Source organism: Mustela putorius, unplaced genomic scaffold (assembly GCF_011764305.1).
Source record: "Mustela putorius furo isolate JIRA1106 unplaced genomic scaffold, ASM1176430v1.1 tig00003853_pilon_pilon_pilon, whole genome shotgun sequence".
Taxonomy (NCBI): domain Eukaryota; kingdom Metazoa; phylum Chordata; class Mammalia; order Carnivora; family Mustelidae; genus Mustela; species Mustela putorius.
Genome location: NW_025422005.1, coordinates 70054061 through 70075990, shown reverse-complemented (window position 1 = coordinate 70075990; position 21930 = coordinate 70054061). Strand labels below are relative to the sequence as shown.

The following is a 21930-nucleotide window of genomic DNA, read 5'->3' as shown; positions in this document are numbered from 1 at the left end:
TACTGGGGTATAGGAAGTTTAGGTGCTATGGGATTCAAACTCAGGCCCGAGAACTAAGGAAATGTGGCCAAAGGATGTAACATTTCAGCTGACTCTTGTAGGAAGAGGAAGAAGAATTTTCCAGGTAAAACAAAGAGTAGGAGGCAGTGGGTAAATGGGAGAGGAATGTGTTGTTTGGTAAAGTCCTCTCTCCACTCAAAACTATGATATGTAAACCCCAAAGAGAATCTTTTTGGACCCTTTAGCCAAAGGCATTTTCCAGTGGAAATTTCTCATTGAAAACTTTTTCATTTAGCATCTTTGGGCAAGAGGAAATGGTAAGGATTATTCTAAGCAGTCTACTTCTAGACTTACAATCCACTTAAAACCGTGTGCATCATACAGAGGAAAAATGACCTGAATCTTATGTTCTCATATCACTTTCAATTGGATACATTATTGTTAGTACTTTTCAGCTCGTTGCTGCTGTTTATCCAGTTGGTGTAGTCCAGTTTTTGTTTGTTTTGTTTTGCTTTGATTTTACTTTCCTTTCTCCTTTCTGCTACTTTGGTCCACTCAGTCATGCATTCGGACTTCTACAAGAGAAAGAGAAAGAAATGAATCAGTTTTACTTTTTAGGTAACTGCTTTCTTAAATGTTTTGATGAGAAAGTTGGTGAAAAATATTGGATTGCTGGACAATGAGAGGCTTTTCAAGTCTCTGGATTTCATTAATAACAACTCCCCTTTGTTGACAGAAGTATTTAGTATTCTGTATCTTATTGTTACATTACTAAAAAGTGTCATATAAAGTTCTTTCCTGTTAAACATCTCTGAGGATTAGGGAGGACCAAATGAACTTCTTAACCACTTAAGTTTTTTTTTTTTTTTTGAATTCTGTTTTGTTTTGGAATTTAGATTCAGAAAGAAAGCAGATAAGATCTTGAGTTCTTTGATAAAGGCACTGCTATCGTAAATTATTTCTACATACTTTCACCTTCTTAAAAATCTTTATGTTAGGGGCGCCTGGGTGGCTCCCCAGTTGAGGGTGGCTCAGTGGGTTATAAAGCCTCTGCCTTCAGCTCAGTTCATGGTCTCAGGGTCCTGGGATTAAGCCCTGCATTGGGCTCTCTGCTCGGCAGGAAGCCTGCTTCCCTTCCTCTCTCTCTGCCTGCCTCTCTGCCTACTTGTGATCTCTCTCTGTCAAATAAATAAAATCTTAAAAATTGTTTTTGTGTTAATATTGAAAATCGAGATACTGTAGTGTTACAGAGGCATTGCACATTTTACTCAGTTATGCCAGCTGGTGGATAGGAGGTGAGGGACGTAGTTCTAATACACTCAGTTTGAAGGATAGGTTTCCTTTGTGCACAAGAAGTTAACCTGATACCAAATGAAGCAAGACCTGTTCATTTTCTCTTTTTCTTTATAAGGAGTTCTGGTGTACTGACACTTAAATATGGATTAATAGAGTAGAATGTGGTCTTTGGCTAGGGGTGGGGAACATACACACCAAAAACTGGTAAAGGACTTTGGTCCATATGTTTATTTTAAGTATTTAAGGAAGAATGAGAGAATGAGAAGCCAAAGCTGATCAGATTATAACTAACATAGTATTCAGAATGTTACATCAAATTAAACTATGATAGAAGAAGCTCTTTTATCTTTCCTCCATTTTATTTGTTCTTTTCTTACCTCTATACTCCAAATCAGGAAAAGAAAAATTACCATGATGTGTGTAACTTGATAGTGGATCTAATCAAATGGCTCCAAAGGATCAAAATAAAAATATATCCAAATTGAGAGGAGAGGATGTAGCAATGCTCAGAATTTCAGTGGAGAGGAAAGTGCTAAGCAGACAGTCAAAACACAGGAGGTTTTCCTGTATGTATATGTATTTATATGAAATTTTTATTTCTCTGGGCCTAAACATATAGGGCTTTGAAATTAGGATATACTAATTATAAACACATTCCCTAATTAATTGGTATTCTCCAATATTTTTCTTGATCAAATTAAGTTGATTATACATATACACATGTATAGATGTATATGGATATATGCAAACACATATGTATTATAGCCAGTTTTTCTTATATTTAGTATTAAAATTTATTTTTAGAGTTAATTTAACTAGCATATTCCTCTTTCTTGAATGGAAATAACTTTTTTAAAATAATAAAAACAGTATTATCTTTAGTTCCAAACATCTCAGAATATGGAAGAAAATTTATTCCTTTCAGTCTACTCATTTGAATCCAATTCCTTTTAAGAATACCTGTCATTCACAGATGATATGCTATCTTTTTAGGACCATGTTTCTCCTGAAAAAACAAACAGTAACCTTTCTACTAAAAATACCTTTCTGTGTTTCTAAAACATTTTAAAAAATTCCAAAGGTATCAAATATCCATAGAAGATTGAAAATGGAGTCTTTGAATTTCCCATTGGGAAGTACATTTCTTCAGAAAAATATTTTTCTTAATATTTTTTTTTCTGAAAATCTACTCTTTTCTTTCTCTAAGGGTTAAGTGAATCAGTTTATGTAAAATGAGACTTGAACCATTACCAAGTATCAAACCAAACTTTCCCCTTTAGACTTGAAAAGTTTCTTTTACACTAAGGAAATAAGTCTCCTTCTCTCTCTTTTTCGTGGTTGGCGTGGTGAGGTGTTTCCTTATTTGGATCAGTATGGTAAATTTAGGAATTGTAAGTACATTATATGTATTTGTTTACCTGTGTGCATGCATACATGCACACACACACACTTGAAGTTTACCAAGATAGTTTGTACTACCACATGCTTTGGTATAAGCTGAGTGAACTTAAGGGGGAAGCGTATTACCTTTGTGATTATGGTCAGGCAGCACTGCTGAAATGACATGACTTCTAGAATACAGAACCTGTACACTAGGAATATCATGGACATAATTACACCTTGAAGTGTTTTGAGAGAAGTGGTCATAATCAAGGGATTCACTTAAATTCTCCTAATACAGAGAGGGCACAAGTGAAATTGAAGCAAATTTTAAACTCTACTGTGGGGTCATTACTAATGTTTTCTAGGAAACCTAAAGTTTTAGAACATCTGCCTTTTGAGAAATAAGCTCAGTATTTTACATATGCCTTAATATAGAGTAACTCATTTTTTTTTTTTTCCAGAGGTGTTGAGAAATCGTCCTGATAGCTACCCACATTTGGCATCAGTAAAATCTTTAAAGATAAATAGTATATGAATTCTGTGTTGTGTTTTTTATTATAAAGATTAATTTTCAAATTTGTATTTGTTTTACACCTTTCAACCATTTGTAATCAATTCAAATGTCTGAGTCCATTTCTACTTTTCCTTACTGGTTTGTTGCTAGGTAAGTGATAAAGCTGGTTGTCATTTTTAACAGCCACATGAGGTCATGTCTGTTTCCATGCCAACAGATCCTCTTGGGAGAGTATTTTCAGTAAAAGCCCAGAGGTGGTGACTCCTTTGCAGCTCCAATGTTGCCAGCGCCTGGTTGAACTTTGTAAACAGTGCCTGCTAGTGGTTTACAAATATGCAACTGACTCAAGAGGATCAGTCTCAGGCATTGGTACTGATTGGGGTAATTCCAGGTACTTGTTTACATTTCTACACCCTGTGAGTTTTATATAAAGTAATGCCACAGTGCAGTTTGAAATTGAAAGTCTCTTTTTGTTTATATAGCTATAGAAAAAGCTAAAGACCGAAAATTCATACATGCTCTTATCTACAAAAGACTTTTAATTTGCACCAGTCTTTATTTTTAAAGGACCGAACAAGGACAGCAACCACAAACCTGAAGGTGACAGAAATAACCTACTTGAACATAAGATTATTTGGCTTATATAATTTGGCTTTCAAATACCAAGGAAAAACATCCAAACAGAAACTTGACTGTTTCCACCAATAGGGAGATTTCAAATCTATCCTTCAGCCTGATAAGTTGAGAAGATGCCTTTAGTTTAATCTTTACTCGCTTCATCATGACACACATCTATGGGAGCTGAATTTCATTAAGTTCCATTTAAAAATTGAATTTTAATAAATACGGTTATTAAAATAGGTAGTTTAACAAATCATGAGAAATAATATTGTGTTTAAGCTGCAAAAAATACACAGATTGAAAAAACAGTACATTTTACCATTTCTCTGTATAATCCATAGTGCCCATTAGAATTAAAGATGAACATGTGACTTTATTTTTAACAGGTATAAGTTACAGTACTACTCTGGATAGAAGAGAATGAACTATGACTTTGAAAAACTAAGTGATAGTCAAATGATGATAGCATTCAACTAACAGTTGAATAAGCGATGAGGAAAATGAAACACCATAGCCGGGATTGTCTTTTGAAACACCTAGAAATTGATCTGTTTATTAAAGAGATCATAGAAAATACTTAATAAAGATAACTTTTTAAAAAGTGACTGCAACAGCAGAATGGCTTGGAGTATATTTCACAAAAAGTGTTGAAAGATATACTTTTAATCTTTGTTTGTCTTGGATTCTGACATTATACATTGTCATACCTTTAACTCATTTTAACTCTCCCCCTGTAAATCATTCAGCAGTGATCACAACAATGAGAGAGGTAAAACTAGCCATTAGTATTTGAGATATGTAAATATCAAAACAATATTCTACAGTTTAATGATTTGGCTGAAGCAAATTATTGAAATAAAACATTATTTTCATTAATATTTTTGTATGATTTAAAAGAATGGTGGTCATCATTAAGACATTACAACATATAAATGAAGAGGCTTCACTTTAAGGAGTGATGATCAGGAAAATCTTAAGTTCCAGTCTAGGAAGGATGGTTTCAAACTCTTTAATGTCACTCTTGCAATTCTAGATTTTGTAACACATTTTCTATTGAGGGTTCTTATAACTTTAGTGGGTAGGCAAAATAGAATGAGGTCACTCTGAGCGAGAAGTTATACCTTACAATTGTGTCAGGCCTTTTTATTTTCTTCCCTTTCTGGTGGTCAGTAGAGATATTCCTATTCTGGAATCTTGAGTTCTGAAATACTCAGTATAACCCCAATATGACGATTATAAGCATTGTGGGGGGAAGAGGGGTTAGTAAAACATACCCTTTATTCCTGCCCAAGTTCAGAACCATTTGAGAGAGAGAGAAATGTAGGAATCAGACAGACAATCATCAGAATGTAGCTTCATTACTGAGTAAAGCTGCACTGAGGGACTGTGGTGTAGATTTGAGCCAAGTGAGTTCTCTAAAATTGAGTTCTAGAATTAAGTGTATTAATCCAGTGATGGGCAGATCTAGATCAACCCAAACCTTCCACTAACAGTACCCCATAAAGTCTAGTTCTGTTAGTGTTGGCTAGTGAGCGAGTAAGGATGCCTCCTTTTTGCAGATAGGCTGATCCAACAAGAGAAAGGGACTGAGCCAGGCATACCTGCTTCCTTCTTTTAAACCTGAAAATCAGATAACTCACTTCTGGTAAAAGGCCAGAAATTTGGTGGAAATTCTTCTACTTGAAACACAAGGAGGAGAGAGAAATAAACACATGCTCCTCATACCTAGCTATTAAAACCCAAGTTGATGTCACATTAATTTAAAAACATGTGAAAACTGGCCATATTTTCTTCCCTTATCAATAAGGAACCTATAGCTTTTAACTTTACATGTAGAAATCACTTAATTTGATATTTCTTAATAGATAATTTTTTAATGAAGTATACCTAATAAAGTATAAATTAATATTTATAAATTAATATATATGCCTAATATAAATAATATATGATATATACCTAAACACTTTATGAGGAGATACATATTTAGGTAATTTATCTGTAAAATTTAAAGAGAAGAAAATAGAGATAACATCAGTCAGGTTTATGGACCATATTTATCTTAATGAAAGATCTGCATGTTCTTTCAAAAGAGATTTTAAAGTGTGCATGTCACCCATTCCATGGAACAAAGTAGCCTTGAATCTTTAAGTCTTATAAAAATAACAACTTAATAGGTATACCAAGTGGAAAGCCATTTCTCAGAGGTAGACTCCTAACTAAGCAAATAGAACTGATATATAAACTCAGATATCTATCTCCAGGAAACTAAAGTTCTTGGGATCAGCTCAATATTTTACTGTATCTACACTTACTTGGGAAGCTTTGGGATCTCCAAATACTTTCTATCATCAACATCTCTGTGTTTCTATATTTCATGAACTTCCATGTAAGCTCATTTCATAAGGGGTGTTATGGTTAAAAATATTTTTAAAACCACTGAGTTCAGACTTGTGCCTTTGGTAACAAGCACTAGGTTTTTGGACAAATTCTCCCTTTAATAACAACTAGAAAAGCTAGACAAAGTACGAAAACCTTGCTTGAAGACATTGGAGAGGTAACCGGGTACTTGATGAGTGCTTGTTAGTACTGAGTAACACTTTTGATAGACTCATGGGCCTAATGGAAAAAGTAGGAGTTCAAGGCCTGCCAAAGGTGGGAATGTTGGTGAACATCCTAGATTCCTAGGGGTAACTGTGTTCCCAATGTTTTGCAAAGCAAAAGTTAACAGAATTACAAGGAAAAATAGACAAATCTACAACCATAGATGGAGATTTTGAGATTGATTGAACTATCTATCTATAGGTATGTTTTTTCTACATTTGTATGTATATTTCAACATATATAGTATTTTTTTTTAAAAAATTAAAGATATAGACCATGTTAACAATGTAACTAACAGACCTAACTATCATATATAGAAGTCAATCCAATAATCTCAGAATATGAAACACCAAGTACACCAGGAACTATTATAAAAGTCAATCATAAAGTCCAATAATAAAGCACATTTCAACAAGTTTCAGAAGACTTAAATCATACAGAGGTTTTTTTTTTTTTTTTTTTTTTTCCTGATCCCATGCCGTTAAGCTAGAAAACAAAGGCAAAAATTAAAATTGAAATATCCATACTTTGGAAGGATAAAAAAATTACTTTTAATTACCTCGTGAATCAAAGAAATCATAATGGGCATACAAAAGTATTTTGAACTGGATGATAACACACAAAAAATTGTAATATGTAGACAAATAATTATTATAGGCATATTTATAGACTTACATGAACACATTAGGCAAGTGGAAAGGCAAAAATTAAATGACATCAGCAATGATTTTGAAAAGTGACAAAATGACATTAAAATAAACCCAAAGAATGTAGAGAAAGGGAATAAAAATGACAGCAGAAATTAAAATATAATGAAACAAATAGCATAAAGAAGATCAACATGGCCAAAATATGTCTTTGGAAAGACCAATATGAAAGGAAAGAGTTAACATCAAGAACAAAGATGGAGACATCACTACAGATTCTATAAGCATTGAAAATTTTATAAGAAAATATGAACAATTTCATGCTGATTTGGTAATTTAGATTAACAAATTCCTGGAAAAACACATATTACCAAAAATGACAAAATTTCTTTTTTTCTTAAATGACAAAATTTCTTGTTAGAAAGTCCTATATAAAAAATAGTAAATAGTCTTAACTATTGAAGAAATTGGATCAGTAATTAAAATCCTTCTTGCAAAGATAATTCCAGATTCACAGGTCTTCACTATCCAATTCTATTAAACCCATCCAGAGAACAGAAAAGGAGGGGACATTCTGCACCTTGTTTAATGAAACTCCCATACCATTGATTCTAAAACCTAACCAAAACATTATGTCAAAGGATAGTGAAAGTTCAGTGTTACTCCTGAGCATAGATGCAAAAGTCTTAAATAAAATGCCAGCAAAATGAACTCAGGAACTTTAAATTGGATAATGTATCCATGACCAACTTCTGTTTATTGCGTCAATTTAAGGGTGAAAAAAAAAAGTGATCAATGTGATTTTAATAGAATAAAAGATCATTTCAAAAGATACAGCCAAATCATTTGATAGAATTCAGTATATATGATTTTTAAAAAATGTGTAGCAAGCTAGAAACAAAAGGGAAATTCCTTAATCTAATGAAGAATAACTACAAAACTTATAAAAAAACTTACATAAGGATGAAATGTTGAAGGCTTTCCTTCTCAGATGAGGAATAAGACAAGATTGCCTTTTATTATAACTTCTATTTAACATTGTAGTAGAGGTCCTAGTTGGTTCAAGAAGTCAAGCAAAAGAAATGCAACAAACTGAAACTCTTTACTAATGGATATGATTCTGTTTGTAGACATCAAAATAAATCTACAGATAAATTATTAAGTAAATTTAACAAGTTTAATTAAATCAAAGTAAAGATAAGAAAATTGATTGTATTTTTCCAATATCAGCAACAAACAGCATGAATATGAAATTTTAGGTATGATATTTTCAGTTGTATCAAAGAATAATTAATACTTATTAATAAATGTAACAAAAATGTACAAGACTTTTATTTAGCAAAATGTAAAAAATGGGAAGATATACCTTATTCATAATAGGATCGATATAATCAAATGTCAGCTCGTAAACAGTTCTAAACATTTCTAAATTCAATGTAGTCATAATATAAATCTCAACAAATTTTTAGGAGAAGGCAGTCTGTGACCAAAGCTTGTTTTAACATTTATACAGAAAAGCAAAGGACCAAGAATAGATAAGACACTCTTGAAATAGAAAAACATAATGGTAAGATTTATTAACTATAGTGTACTAAGACTTATAATAAATTAAAGTAATTTAAGACAGTGTAATATTGTCAAAAGTATAGACAGACCATGAAACCATTCAGAAAAGTCATAAGTAGATCCAGGCATATATAAAGACTTAACTTATGAGAAAAAGAGGTACATATGATTTATGACAAGTGCGAAAAAGAAATTTATTTTTTAAAATTTATTTTTTAAAAATAAAAAATTTATTTTAAAAACAGAGACAGTTAGGTTTCTAAATAATAATTAAGAAAAGAAACTTGATTTTACCAAAACCATATGCAAAAAAAAAATAAGTCTACACAAATGTGAAAGGCAAAACTAAAGATTACAGAAGATAATGCAGGGCAATATTTTCATGACTTGGAGGTAAGCAAATAAAAAATAGGGCCAAAAAGTGCAGATCATACATGAGAAGATGAATTTTACTATAATAAAATTAAAAATATATATTCATCAGAAGACCCCATTAAGAGGGTGAAAAAGCAAGCCAATGAATGGAAGAAGGCATGTGCAATTCATATAACCTATATAAGATTCTTAGATCATAAAAGAAGTCCTACTAACTTCTAGGGGGAAAAACCAAACAGTCTATGAGAAAATGGGGAAGATATTGGGAAGAAAGGAAGGGCTTTGTAATACTCTAATACTGGGCTCTGGGGTGTTAGGAATATTCAGTTATTTAACCTGATAGCAGTTACACAAGTAATTACTTTATAATATTCATTAAGCTGGACATTTATGTTTTATGCACTTTCAAATGTGCGCTATATTTTACAATTGGGTTAAATACATGATACCAATATAGCCCCAGGCTATGATAGCTTGAAACATATATTTCAGAACAAGGATTGTCTTGCCTTGGGAGGCTGATGTTCATAACACATAAGTTATATTTCACACTTGTGCACTATTTCATTGGATCTATACTCTGTAAGCCAAGCATGGGAGAAACTACAGGACTCTTTCCACAGATGAGAAAACTGAAAACTGAGGCCTGAAGAGGTTAAATGACTTCTCCAAACCCACATTACTAGCTATGCTGCACAGAGGTAGAACTTGAAACTAGAACTTCCCCCAACCCCTTGCCCAAATCAAAGTTAAAACAATGGAATGATCAGGACACCTGGGTGGCTCAGTGGGTTAAGCAGCTGCCTTCGGCTCAGGTCATGATTCCAGCGTCCTGGGATCGAGTCCCACATCGGGCTCCTTGCTCAGCAGGGAGCCTGCTTCTCCCTCTGCCTCTGCCTGCTGTTCTGTCTGCCTGTGCTCGCTCTCTTCTCTCTCTCTCTCTGATAAATAAATAAAATCTTTAAAAAAAAAAACAATGGAATGATCCACACTCACTGGGATGGTTATTATCCCCCAAATGCAAAATAATAAGTGTTGGTAAGGATATTGAGAAGTTGGAATCCTTATGCCCTGCTTTCACTATCTCAGAATGTGGAATGAAGTGGCTGCTATGGAAAAGTTTGCTAGTGCCTCAAAGAGTTAAATATAGAATTGCCGTATGACCCAGCAATTTCACTCCTGGATATATACCCAAAAGAACTGAAAACAAGGGCTCAAACAGATGCTTGTACAACAGTGTTTATAGCAACATTATTCACAATAATAGCCAAAAGGTGGAAACCACTCAGGTGTCCACCAACAGATGAATGGATAAACACCATGTAATATAGACATACAATGGAATAGTGTTCAGTCTATATAGAAGAGTGAAATGGATGAACCTTGAAAGCAGGGTAATTAAGTGAGCCAGACACAAAAGGATAAATATGATTCCACTATATATGAGGTAGCTAGAGTAGACAAATTCATAGAGACAGAAAATAGAATTTTACCAGGGAATGGGGAGGGGGGAAATGGGGATTTGGTGTTCAATGGACAAGGAGTTTCTGTTTGGGATGAAAAAGTTCTGAACTAGGTTGTGGTGATGGTTAAACAGCATTTTAAATGTACTTAATGCACTGAATTGTACACTTAAAGATGAAAAACTAGTAAGTTTCATGATTACACACACACACACACTATATATATATATATATATATATATATATATATATATATATATATAAATACCACAGTAGAAAAAAATTTTAAACACAGGATAAATATTATGATGAACTTTATTTACCTTTGTTCCCCAAACCAGAAGCTGAGTTTATTTGGGGGGGTAATCAAGGGTCCTGATCTTACTCCAGGAAAATCACAGAAGGTGGGTGTAGCTTAAGTTTTCAAGGCTAATTCCCTACTGGTCTTGAAATGTTTATGTTCTAGAAATCCCCATGGTCAGCAGTAAGTCGGTACATGACAGATCAATTCTACATCAAGTAGGAACTGGGCAAATGCATGTTTTATGTCTCTGTGATGGATGTTTGAGGTTGTGTACACATAGCCTCAGTGATGAGGAGTGAGGATGCATGTGTGAAGCAAACAGGGTAATCTGAGGTATTTCTCCTTGGTACTTACAAGTTAGCTATTTTTATACATCAGAAGTAAGACGGAACAAAGGTAAAGCTGTAAACTTTTCACATTTTTTGGTCCTTTAACACAGACTCTTTAGATATAGATAGTCTATAAATGTACTTCTCAGAGATATTCTTCTTGCTAAAAACAATCAAATTGTATTTTAATTTCATTGCAAAGAACATTTCCAAAAATAATCTTTGATGTTCAGCTAGTGTGGGATCTCCCAAGAGATAGTAATGGAGATATTAAGGCAAATAATCCATTCTGTTTCCATGTAATGCTTTAAAATATCCCACAGCACTTGCTTTAGGGAAACAAAATGTTTCCTCCAATGTGATTTCATACGCTTTTTTTTTTTTTTTAAGCTCATACTGAACTCTTTTTCTTACGAAAGTTTCATTTTAGTTTTTTTCTGCGTCTTTTAAAAACTTTAGGTTTGTGGATGTATAACCTTCTATTTTCTAGGTTATTTTATACTTTGTAGTTTGTATCCATTAGTTTTAAAACTAATATTCATACAGAGAAACGACAATAGAGTATAGTTGCTGGGAGCACTGATTCTGGAGTTGGTGCACAACACTGATTCTGGAGTTGGAGTCCAAGCTCTGCTATTTACTAGCTATGTAACTGTGGGCAAGACTTTGACCCATGTATGCTTCAGTGTATTCATCTATAAAATGAAGCATACAATAATATCTACTGTATAGAATTGTTATAAGTAAATGATTTAATATTTGTAAAGCAATTAGGATAGTGCTGAGCACATAGAAAACACTAAGTATTACATAGTGTTAAATAAAATAGTATAGGTTAGCTGTAACCCTAGACTTTATACTTTTATTTTTCCTCTGTGGACTGGAGATCTTTAACTCAAAAGGATATGTCAATATTACTGTAATGTCAGTAGTAACTCTTGCTTGGAAATTGTTCAAACGGAAGTTGGTTTAAGTTGTTGTTTGCTCTGATAATTATCAGTATAATCAGAATGCACTTTCAGTAGAAGGTAGAATAACTTTCAACTAATGAAAAGTAGTGGGTTTTATTCAAACACCTTATTTTCTTTTGTACCTTTGCCTTAGATAGGATGGGAGCTTTTTCATGACAGAAGATACAGATTAATCATCATGACTCCACTAGCTCCTGACATAATAATTAATCCATATAAATTACCCAAGTGGTATTAAGAAAATAATTTATATAATCTGTGATGTGAGAAATCAGTTGTTTCATTATTCATCACCCATTGTGCAATTTTGATTTAATTTGGTTTGTTGTGTATTATTTTACTGCTCTATTAACTTAATGATTTGAGCAATTATTTATAGTTTGTGATACTAGTAATAGATTTAGAAGATATTATTAGATAATTCATGATAAAATGTTTATGGATGTTATGGAGAATTCTTCCATTTTAATCTGAATGCTGTATCCAGCTTGATCATAATGAGTTCATATTCTTCTACAAAATTCATATAACCCAACTATAAATGTAACTTTCCATTGGCATGGAGGCATAGTAGTTGTCAACATTATTTAATGTAGAATAGGTAGCTAATAGTACTCTTGGCCCTCAGTTTCATTGTGTATCTATGGAAGTATGAATATTGTTGCTGGAAGATTCTAACGTAAAGTGAAAAAAATAAATGAGTTGATTGTCTACCATTGTTCATTTTTTCAAAAATTTCACTTCTCCTTCTATTGCTAATTGCTACTCCTGGTTTTGGAAATTCCTCATAGATGTCTTTGTCCTGACTTCATAGCATGTGCATCTTGTCATTACCAGGGTTTATACTTTTAATAGTCATGTTTACTTGCATTTGCTCATGTGGATTTCCTTGTGGATTTCCATTTTTTCTCTAGATGTATAGATTGGAGTGGCTTAATGCTAATAAAAGTTTTTGCAGAGAGAAACAAATTATACAGGTGCACATTCTTATTTATAATTTCTTATTCTCAAATCTCTAAAAACTAAAAAGAAAGGAAGAGTAACCTTTTTATTGGCAAATCTGACCTGACCTGAATTGACATGAAGTTATTTATTGTTTTCATCCTGTTTATTGTAAGTATTCATACATTTCACTACAGAAATATTAATGGTTTGACTTCAGGATGCTGCTCCAAGGCCTCAATGGAGATATTATATATAGTATATACACTGTATCATTTTAAAATCTGGAAAATTCATGTATTCTGAAATACATTTGTCTGCAAGGATTGCATGTAACCTGTAATTATGATTATTTTTGGTGTTCTATTATCCTAAGAACAATGTGGTCTAGGAATATAAATTTTATAATTATGAATTTTTGTCTTTTTCTCTTAGATTACCTATAGTCATCATATGTTAATGAAATATTATCAAATTGTAATTAATGGTTCCAACATCCTTGAAACAAACAATTATTGGTAATGTGGCCATCCAAATTCTCATATCACATGTTTTTAAGAAATATTTGACTATTTTCATATATTATTTATAGAGATTAATGATGAATTTCAAATTAACATGAGCCACGGAAATAGTTTCCTAGCATGTGAGTATAATGGCTCTTTCGGGGTTGTCTTGAGATACTAAGATCATATGTTGCAACTATATTCAGCTTTTTAAGTGAGGCTTTTATGATCATCTTCTACCTTCCCACCTGAGCTTGGGAGAGAACATTTTTTTGATGTAGAATGCATTGTTATTATAGTATTGTTTCTCACGTAGCATATATAAATTATTAACCACAGAACACTTTAGTGAGAGATGTTAATATTAACTTTTTTGTAAAGTATAATTTTTTAACTGTCATTTGTAGGTATTTATTACCAGGAAGTACACAATTCTTCATGAGAACACCAGCCTACACCTTGAAATACAGTTCACCTGGAATGACTCGCTCCAATGTTTTGTTTACATCCCGATATGGCCATTTGTGAAACAAAAGGAAGATTGCCATGGATTATGCATAATTGCAATTCATTTTTTCCCTCCAATTTAAACATGCAAAGAAAGTGACCATTAAGTGCTGTTTTATGTATATATGACATATATGTGTGAATATATACATGTGCACTAAAATAACATATTTATTATAATATATGAAAGAAGAATTAGCAGAAAACTGGATATAAGACTTAACCTTTCTGGAAATGTAATAAACCATGTTAAATTGTTTACACAAATATGTGAATGTCTAGAATTTGCTAGGTTTATAATTAATACCTTCCTACTAGAAATGTTATTTTTGCTGCAGAGTATATAAAACAGAATTGATCCCATTTCAGTGTTAAATTATTTTCTAGATAACACTTCTTTTGACTTGAAAAAGCATTAATAGTATAAAACCTTATTAATTCTCTTATATATAGTAGCCATTTAAAATGAAAAACAAAGCTAGAAGCCTGGTGTTGCTTGATGATAGAATTAAATATAAAACGGGTTTATCATTACTGTAGCACACTACAAAGTACTATAAAAATTTCAACCTGATTTTCCCAATTTTTTTATTCCTCTATGTGGAAATTTAGCTACTTGTGATAATGTACATTTTCAGTAAGGCTTTAGTAAGGCCATGCAGTGACCTAAAATGGAAGACAATCCAGTGGGTTAAAATTTAAAAAATGTAAGCAAACTTTTATTTTCTACTTTTCATTGGGAGTCACATAAAGGAACAGAAAATGATGCTGATGACAGACTCTTTCCATCTGACTTTTGTATCTCATACCACTCACTTTTATTTGGGAAGTATATCTCCAATGGGTATGTATGCTCAGATACAGTTTCTTCTGTTCTTCGGAAGTAGAAGAGTTGACATTTCAAGCTCATTTTGGTGTTATAGGATAATGTGTCACACTTATTTTATAAGTCTCTTAATGAGAAACCAACCGACTTACATTATGAAGTCTAATATAGAGCTTCACATTGCAGCATAGAAAATAATCTAATTGTTGCAAATAGAAGATTCTGGTTACTAGACATTATTAGTCATGGATGTACCCTTGAGAATTTTCTAAAATCAAAATAGAGGATGGAGTTTTCTGTCTGAAGTTCTTATGCATACATTTCATAGCAATTTACTTCCTCCTCTTGCTTATAGTTTCAAAAACAATGAGTGAGGGAGTGAGGTGAGGTTTCAGTTTTCCACAAAAATATAAATAGCACTATCATTGAATGGAAATCCTTAGAATTTACAATATGCATCTTTTAGAAGCTTGTTTAAACTTCTCCCAACAGTCTTACTTTCTCACAGATACTAATTACTGACAAAATTTAGGAGTGTTTTACCTTTTAGTATCCTAGAAACTACTCCCAGTAAATCAAGAAATGGCCCCCAAACAGAAAAACTGAGAGAAGCAAACTGTCCTAGTTTAATTTGCAAAAAGGATAATTGGCAACCTAAAGTTGTAAGTTAGATCTATTTCAGTTTTAAAGCCATATTCTGAGGCTGTGATAGGCTAAAATAGGCTTTTCCTTAAATTATCACTACTTGATTGTTTATGATTACCTAACATCCATATTCCAGTAGATACTTTTCCTTGCTAAATGCATCCCAAAGAAGAATTTGTTATTGTCTTTGAGGAAAAAGAGGATAAGGATGTCAGAATAAAGGAAATTACAGTATAGCTTGGAGTATTTGTGACTCCATTTTGCGAATTCTTAAATATATTACAGATTTCTTAGAATAAATAATGCAAAAATTGGGATATTACAAAATCACTGTAAGAGTGATAAGCAAGTAGGTCTTTTCATGAAGTATTTTTAATAATTTTTCTTTTAAATTCATGATTTGTCCATGATTGAAACATAATTTTCAAGTGTCTGGTATGAGGTATCTATCCAGTTTGTTGGTCACTCACTTGCATTAACTTAAAACGGCTATTTAGTGTGCTAGAGTGGGTGCTTTGTGACTTCTGTCTTTAATGATAAAAGAGCGAAGTTTTTATTTAAAACAAGAAGAATGCTCAACGTGGGGATGAACCCTCTTCCCTTAGAAAACACACACACACATACACACAACACACACACACACACACGCACACTATTTAAGAACCTTTGAAAAAAAAAAGTTTAAATGTGTGAAACTACCCAACTAATTAATGAACAAATTTCATTTCTCTAGCTACTTAGATCTGGGTTTTTTTGAGCACTAGAATTTTCTTGCTCACATTTGCATATTTATACTGATCTGGTTTGATGTGATTACGTTGTGAATAAAAGCCATGTGCTCATTATTTATATATACTACCTGGTTTGCTGTGGATTATGGTTGCCATAGTGCTTATTCCCTAATGAGAAACTAAGAAGAGAAAATTCAGTAGTAAACCATGAAAATCTCTGGAGGCCATAGAAATGTTTTAGAGGTATAAAATATTCCTCAGTTTTTATTATAAATTTTTTATTCTTAAGGTGAAAACATATCAATATAAGTGATAGTACGGGTCTGATTTTCTCTCTTCCAGGAGAGAAAGTAACTTTATTTGAAAAACTTCAGAAGTTATTCAATATTACCAGGAGTTTTTAATAGGGAATTTGGTTTACTTAAAATGAAAGTTATAATCATTCTGTTATTAAAAAAAAAAGTCCCTACTCATTCTGTAAATCTAAGATTAGAATGCTTCCCAGAACTATATATGATTGCAATGATTTCCAAAATTATATAAAAAGCAACCTTTGTTTTAAACCTCATCTATGAACATGGTATGAGATGGCAGATTTGTTTTCACTTTAATTATCCAGCCTTGTAATTAGTTAGCATTTGCTTTATGTAATCTGTTGAGGGAACTATTATGATTCATATTATGTTTATTTTTACTAGCAACACATTTTATTTTACTAGCATTTTATTTACCTTGCTTGTATAAAAATGAAGTTATAACAGGATCAGATATGGAAATAGCCTCTGCCAGATGCGAAGGTTTATATAGATTTTTTCATATTTCTAAATACACGAAAAATGCCTACTAATTCCTCCTCCCTAAAACTAAAATGAACCAAACTCAGACAAACAAACAAAAACCCAACTTTCTTTTCACGTAGTATTTACAAACAACTAGATGATGGAGGCTTCTAGACATCAAGGACCTCATTCTAATTTTCTTTTTAATTTGGAAAGCATATGATTATAGAATTTTGTTATCTAACTTGAAATTTCACATTTTAGTATAAATTAATCCAATGCTTTCATCTTTATCATATCAAAGCCATTCTATGTAAAAAATCTTTTAAAATCTAAACATAGACATATTTGACCTTTTCAAATATACCAAAAAAGTTGATAGTTGCATAAAGTCTATTATGTCTAGGTTTTTGCAAAGCACTGATTCATTCTTAAATGTGTTCTCTTTAAAAAATAATAGCAAATACCTCGAGAAGAGTGACAGAAAATACCTTCCTTTTCTGTTCTGTAATGCTAGTTTACATTTTGATTCTTAGTTTACTGGCTCTAAGGTTCAGCAATAAAAAGTGTAACTTCAGTTGTGTTGCTGTGGTCTAATGATTTTTGAAAATTGGCTTTTCTCTTTAAATTGAGAAACTTATGTTTCCAGGTTCTGAATTAGTTATCTAAATATTTTGGGTATATATTATTTACAAATAAATAAAAAAATTAGAAATATGTTCATTATCAAAATTGTATTCCTTATGCTGCTTTTTCTTTCTTCCTTTTTTCCTTCAACACCACCTCTTCTTCCTCCTATAACCTTTGAAGTTTTGACCTTTGATGGACAAAGTCCAGAAAGGATAAATCCTGCCTTTTAAATATTGGTTTTCCTTGCATTTTATGGTGGTGCATTTTTACTTCAGCAAAAATTAAACTTAGGTAAAATGTGTTATTGGATCAAGTTCAGTTTGTCTGCTGAGACTTTTAAGAATCAAGTTTCTATACCTAAAAAACATTGTCTAGACTCTTTGAACCAAGATACATGGCTACAAATAACAGTCTTGCAAACCAAAAGTAGTATATTAAAACTTATGGCACTCCTTGAGATTGCCACCCTTTTGGTGATTTTTCGCTTTGTCGTAAGATGGTATATTGAAGAAAAACTATTCAGGTAACATATTTTGTATTAACTGGGCTGTATTATCTATGAAGGGCTACATAAAACTTTTATTTTATCCCCACTACTAACTTGAAAACTATTGGTAAAGTCATTGCTCAATAGACTAATATTTTTTCAATTAGTAAGAGGACTTACCTTGCAAAAATAATCAGATAATGCTGATATTTTTCTTTCAAAGGTTAACAATGGTAGTTCTTGGTCCTGACTTGGTTCGTGTAGTTACCACTGTACATGCTACAATATCAACTATTAATAGATTTGTTGAAGATTCTGGGTTTCAAGATTAGCTTGAAAGCAATACATTTGCTACCATGAATCATGACTCAAATTATCCCCATGTATTTACTACCTGTATATGAATGCAAATGTTGTTACAGAAAATATGCTTGAAATGTCAACACTATGTGCAATTAATATTGCATTGTCATGCTTCAGCATGTGATATCTGTATGGTGAAGTTATTTCAATTACTATAATAAAAATGTTTAACATAAGAAAGCAACAACATGTCATCAAATGGTTATTTCTGTCTTACACACACACAGAGACACACAGACACACAGACACACAGACACACACACACTTTTTAGTAGAGGGGTCTGGCTTTAATTAAGCTTTCAGGTGATGAAATATGTTTTCACAGTTATTTTCTTCTGCTGTACAGACAGCAATAGCACTATGGGGATAACTTTTACTGCTATTAAAGTCAGGTCGAGTAAACAAAATTGGTGTCAATTTTTCTCCTAGTTAGCTGAAAGGCAGACCCTTTTAGAATTCATATGATCTCCCTGATATGAGGAAGTGGTGATGCAACATGGAGGCTTAAGTGGGTAGTAGAATTTAGAAATGACACTTTTATATCTCTCTAGTATCATTGATTATAACAACAATATTATTAATCTGAATAGAATTATGTCAGCATCTTAGTTATGAGTTTTATTTTTCCTAGGAATTTATAGCTTTATCATCATTAAAACAACATACTAAGCCTCAATAAGAAGCATATCCTTGTCTCATTGGTATTCATACTATTGTCCTTTAAGATGTTTATATAGAAAGAAGTGACAATATTCTTCCTTTAAAGAAAGGAAATACTTTGGTTAAAAATCTTGCTATGCAGTAATAATATTAATGCCATGTATGACTTAGTTTTTGGATTGATAACCACATGGTATAATATTGGCTTTTAAAAATATAATTTTTAAATTTGTCATTATTTTTACAAGGTTAAAATATTCTATGAATGCTTTAATTTTTTGACTTTTTTTTTCAGTGACAGATAAAGATGAGACCAGTGTGGTTAGTTTGGTATCTCCCTATTTTATAGGATAATTTGTAAGATTTATATAGATATATATACATATGTATATATTCCATTCAATTAAATGACTGGAAATCTTTTTATATTAAAAAATAAATAATCCTTTAAAAAAATAAATAAATCATCCTGAAGTAATTTCAAGTGTACAAAACATCATATAGTGCCTTAAATCAAAATTAACACCTGCTCGTTTGCAGAGAGGAAGATAGTAGATCTTTAAGTTAATTTGGAGAAAGTTATCACTTACTGATTATTCATGTATGAATAGAACATGGTGACAACAATGTCTAGCCCCATGATCAGGTAGATTTGTAAAACATTAGGTGTAAAAACTGCGATGTGTTTCTCTACTTTTAGGAGTCTTTAGTATCTTAAGTACTTTAGTATCTCTGAGTCTTCAGTAGCTTAAGATCCAGAGGGAGTTTTCAGCAAGAGATTAGAACGTACATCAGTTTCTAGACTAATTTCACTATGGTACCTTTAATTGAAATGCATCTCTGAGGACTAGTCTTCCATTGACCAAACTTTGGAAAACAACTAAACCAATTCATTTATTGATAAAGTAATCAAGGTATTTATTTAGTCATTTATCAAATATACACTGGAGGTATAATTGTGAATACTGACAAATATAGTGCAGGAGTTTACTTGCACTTGTCAATTGAGAATTTGGCCATTTCCAGGGGAATATTTGAACCAGGGTTTCAAGAGGGCTGGTTTGACCCAGGAATAATAGTCCTAGTTAAATTGCCTAAATGGTAAAAATGAGCTCTATTAGACATTTGCAACATAATGGTGATATGCAGAGTGGTGTAAAATGTTTTAGATTGTGGTCAGAATGAGGTCCAAGCTCTTAGGAAAAGATATTAATGATTTATTGGGTCTAATATGATAAAAGTTTGTCTTTGATAAGAATCTATTGTCACCCATCAGGAGATAAAAGCTTTGTATAACACATAGTGTATCTAGAAGCCCTTAGCATTTGAAAGTATGTTTTTATTTTTTTTAAAGATTTTGTTTATTTATTTGACAGAGAGAGATCACAAGTAGGCAGAGAGGCAAGGAGACAGAGACAGGAAGCAGGCTCCCCGCTGAGCAGAGAGCCCAATGCTGGGTTGGATCCCAGGATACAGATCATGACCTGAGCCAAAGGCAGAAGCTCAACCCACTGAGCCACCCAGGCACTCCCAAAGTATTTTCTTATACAAACAAAAAGTCCTGTTGGTTTACAACAAATTTCCTTCAAAGCTAGAATTTATTAAAAGTTTGTTGTATTATTTATGAGAGAAAATTTATTGAGACAATTTTCACCCTATGTCTAGGTTTTCCTTAAGCAATATGTTAGACACTTTGGAAGCTTTAAGAAGTTTCATCTCAGTCCTGTTTTGTCCCATGTGAAATATTGCCCAATTAATCTCCCTTTTAAAAATGTAGTTCAGTATATCTACAGAGTTATATACTGAATGGTACTATAATGGCCTACATTGAACTATTGTATATAGTTATCAAAAACGTTGAAATTTTGACCTAGAAAGTAGTGTCTTGGTTATTGTGCAGAAATGACACCATTTTTATATCTTTTTAATAAGCCAGGCTTCAACATTTGATACAGTAATAAAAACACAGAGTAAGAAAAAGCAAATTTGGGGGGAGGGTATGTGCTATGGTGAGTGCTGTGAACTGATGAATCACAGACCTAGACCCCTGAAACAAATAATACATTATATGTTAATAAAAAAGAAAAAAAGCAAATTCCAAATCTTGTCCTAAGAACAGGTATAAGCAGACATAAATCCTTTAACTACTAAATTGACACTGTTGTGACAAAAACCTGCAAGAATAATTCAAAACTATATAAATTTAGCAAATCTCTGTTTCATTATAGATAGGCTATTGCTAGTATTAGAATAAATAACTTTAAAAAGGTCAAGGAACATAATAAAATTCACTTTTAAGCTTGCGGTATTCTGTTAGCAGTAAAAATGTATCTGCATGTTTGTAATATATCTGACTTAGGGAAAAATGAATGACATAGTGTATATGAAAAATATAGAGTATGTAAACCTTAATACAATCTAAGAAAATACCATTCAGCATATTACTTCATTTTCATTAAAATGATGAAAATGTGAATTCAGAAAATCACTTAGTCCTTAGGCTAAAAATAGGTAGATCATCAAATCCTAATATCATTTTCACTCAAATTGGTATTTATTCAGTAAATGTTCTATATTATAATGTGAAAAGCACAAAGAAAACCTCAAATTTAGGGAAGAAACTGAAGGGATTTTTAAAATAAGCAACTTCAGCTAATTCCATTATCTTTTTGATTCTTCCCGAACTGAAGCAATACACTTGTCATAAAACATTTAGCACAAATAAGGAATAAGTAGATTCCTCAGAAATTAGCTTAATTTTGTATTTTAGCCTCAGGTTTCTCA

The 21930-nt window shown here is 32.2% G+C and overlaps 1 protein-coding gene across 9 annotated transcripts in view; it reads left to right on the top strand.

Moving 5' to 3' along the window:
• The window catches only part of TTLL7 (tubulin tyrosine ligase like 7), a 149600-nt gene extending 130927 nt beyond the window's left edge, over window positions 1-18673 (top strand). For 4 of the 9 annotated variants that reach the window (XM_013056228.2, XM_004752716.3, XM_004752718.3 and 1 more), the window contains 2 exons: window positions 3411-3584; window positions 13926-18673. In XM_013056228.2, the coding sequence (XP_012911682.1) occupies window positions 3411-3584; window positions 13926-14046 (295 nt within the window). In that variant the 3' untranslated portion in view covers window positions 14047-18673. The other 5 variants (XR_199427.3, XM_004752720.3, XM_004752721.3 and 2 more) reach the window with 5 other exon arrangements.
• Window positions 18674-21930: the final 3257 nt, after the last annotated feature.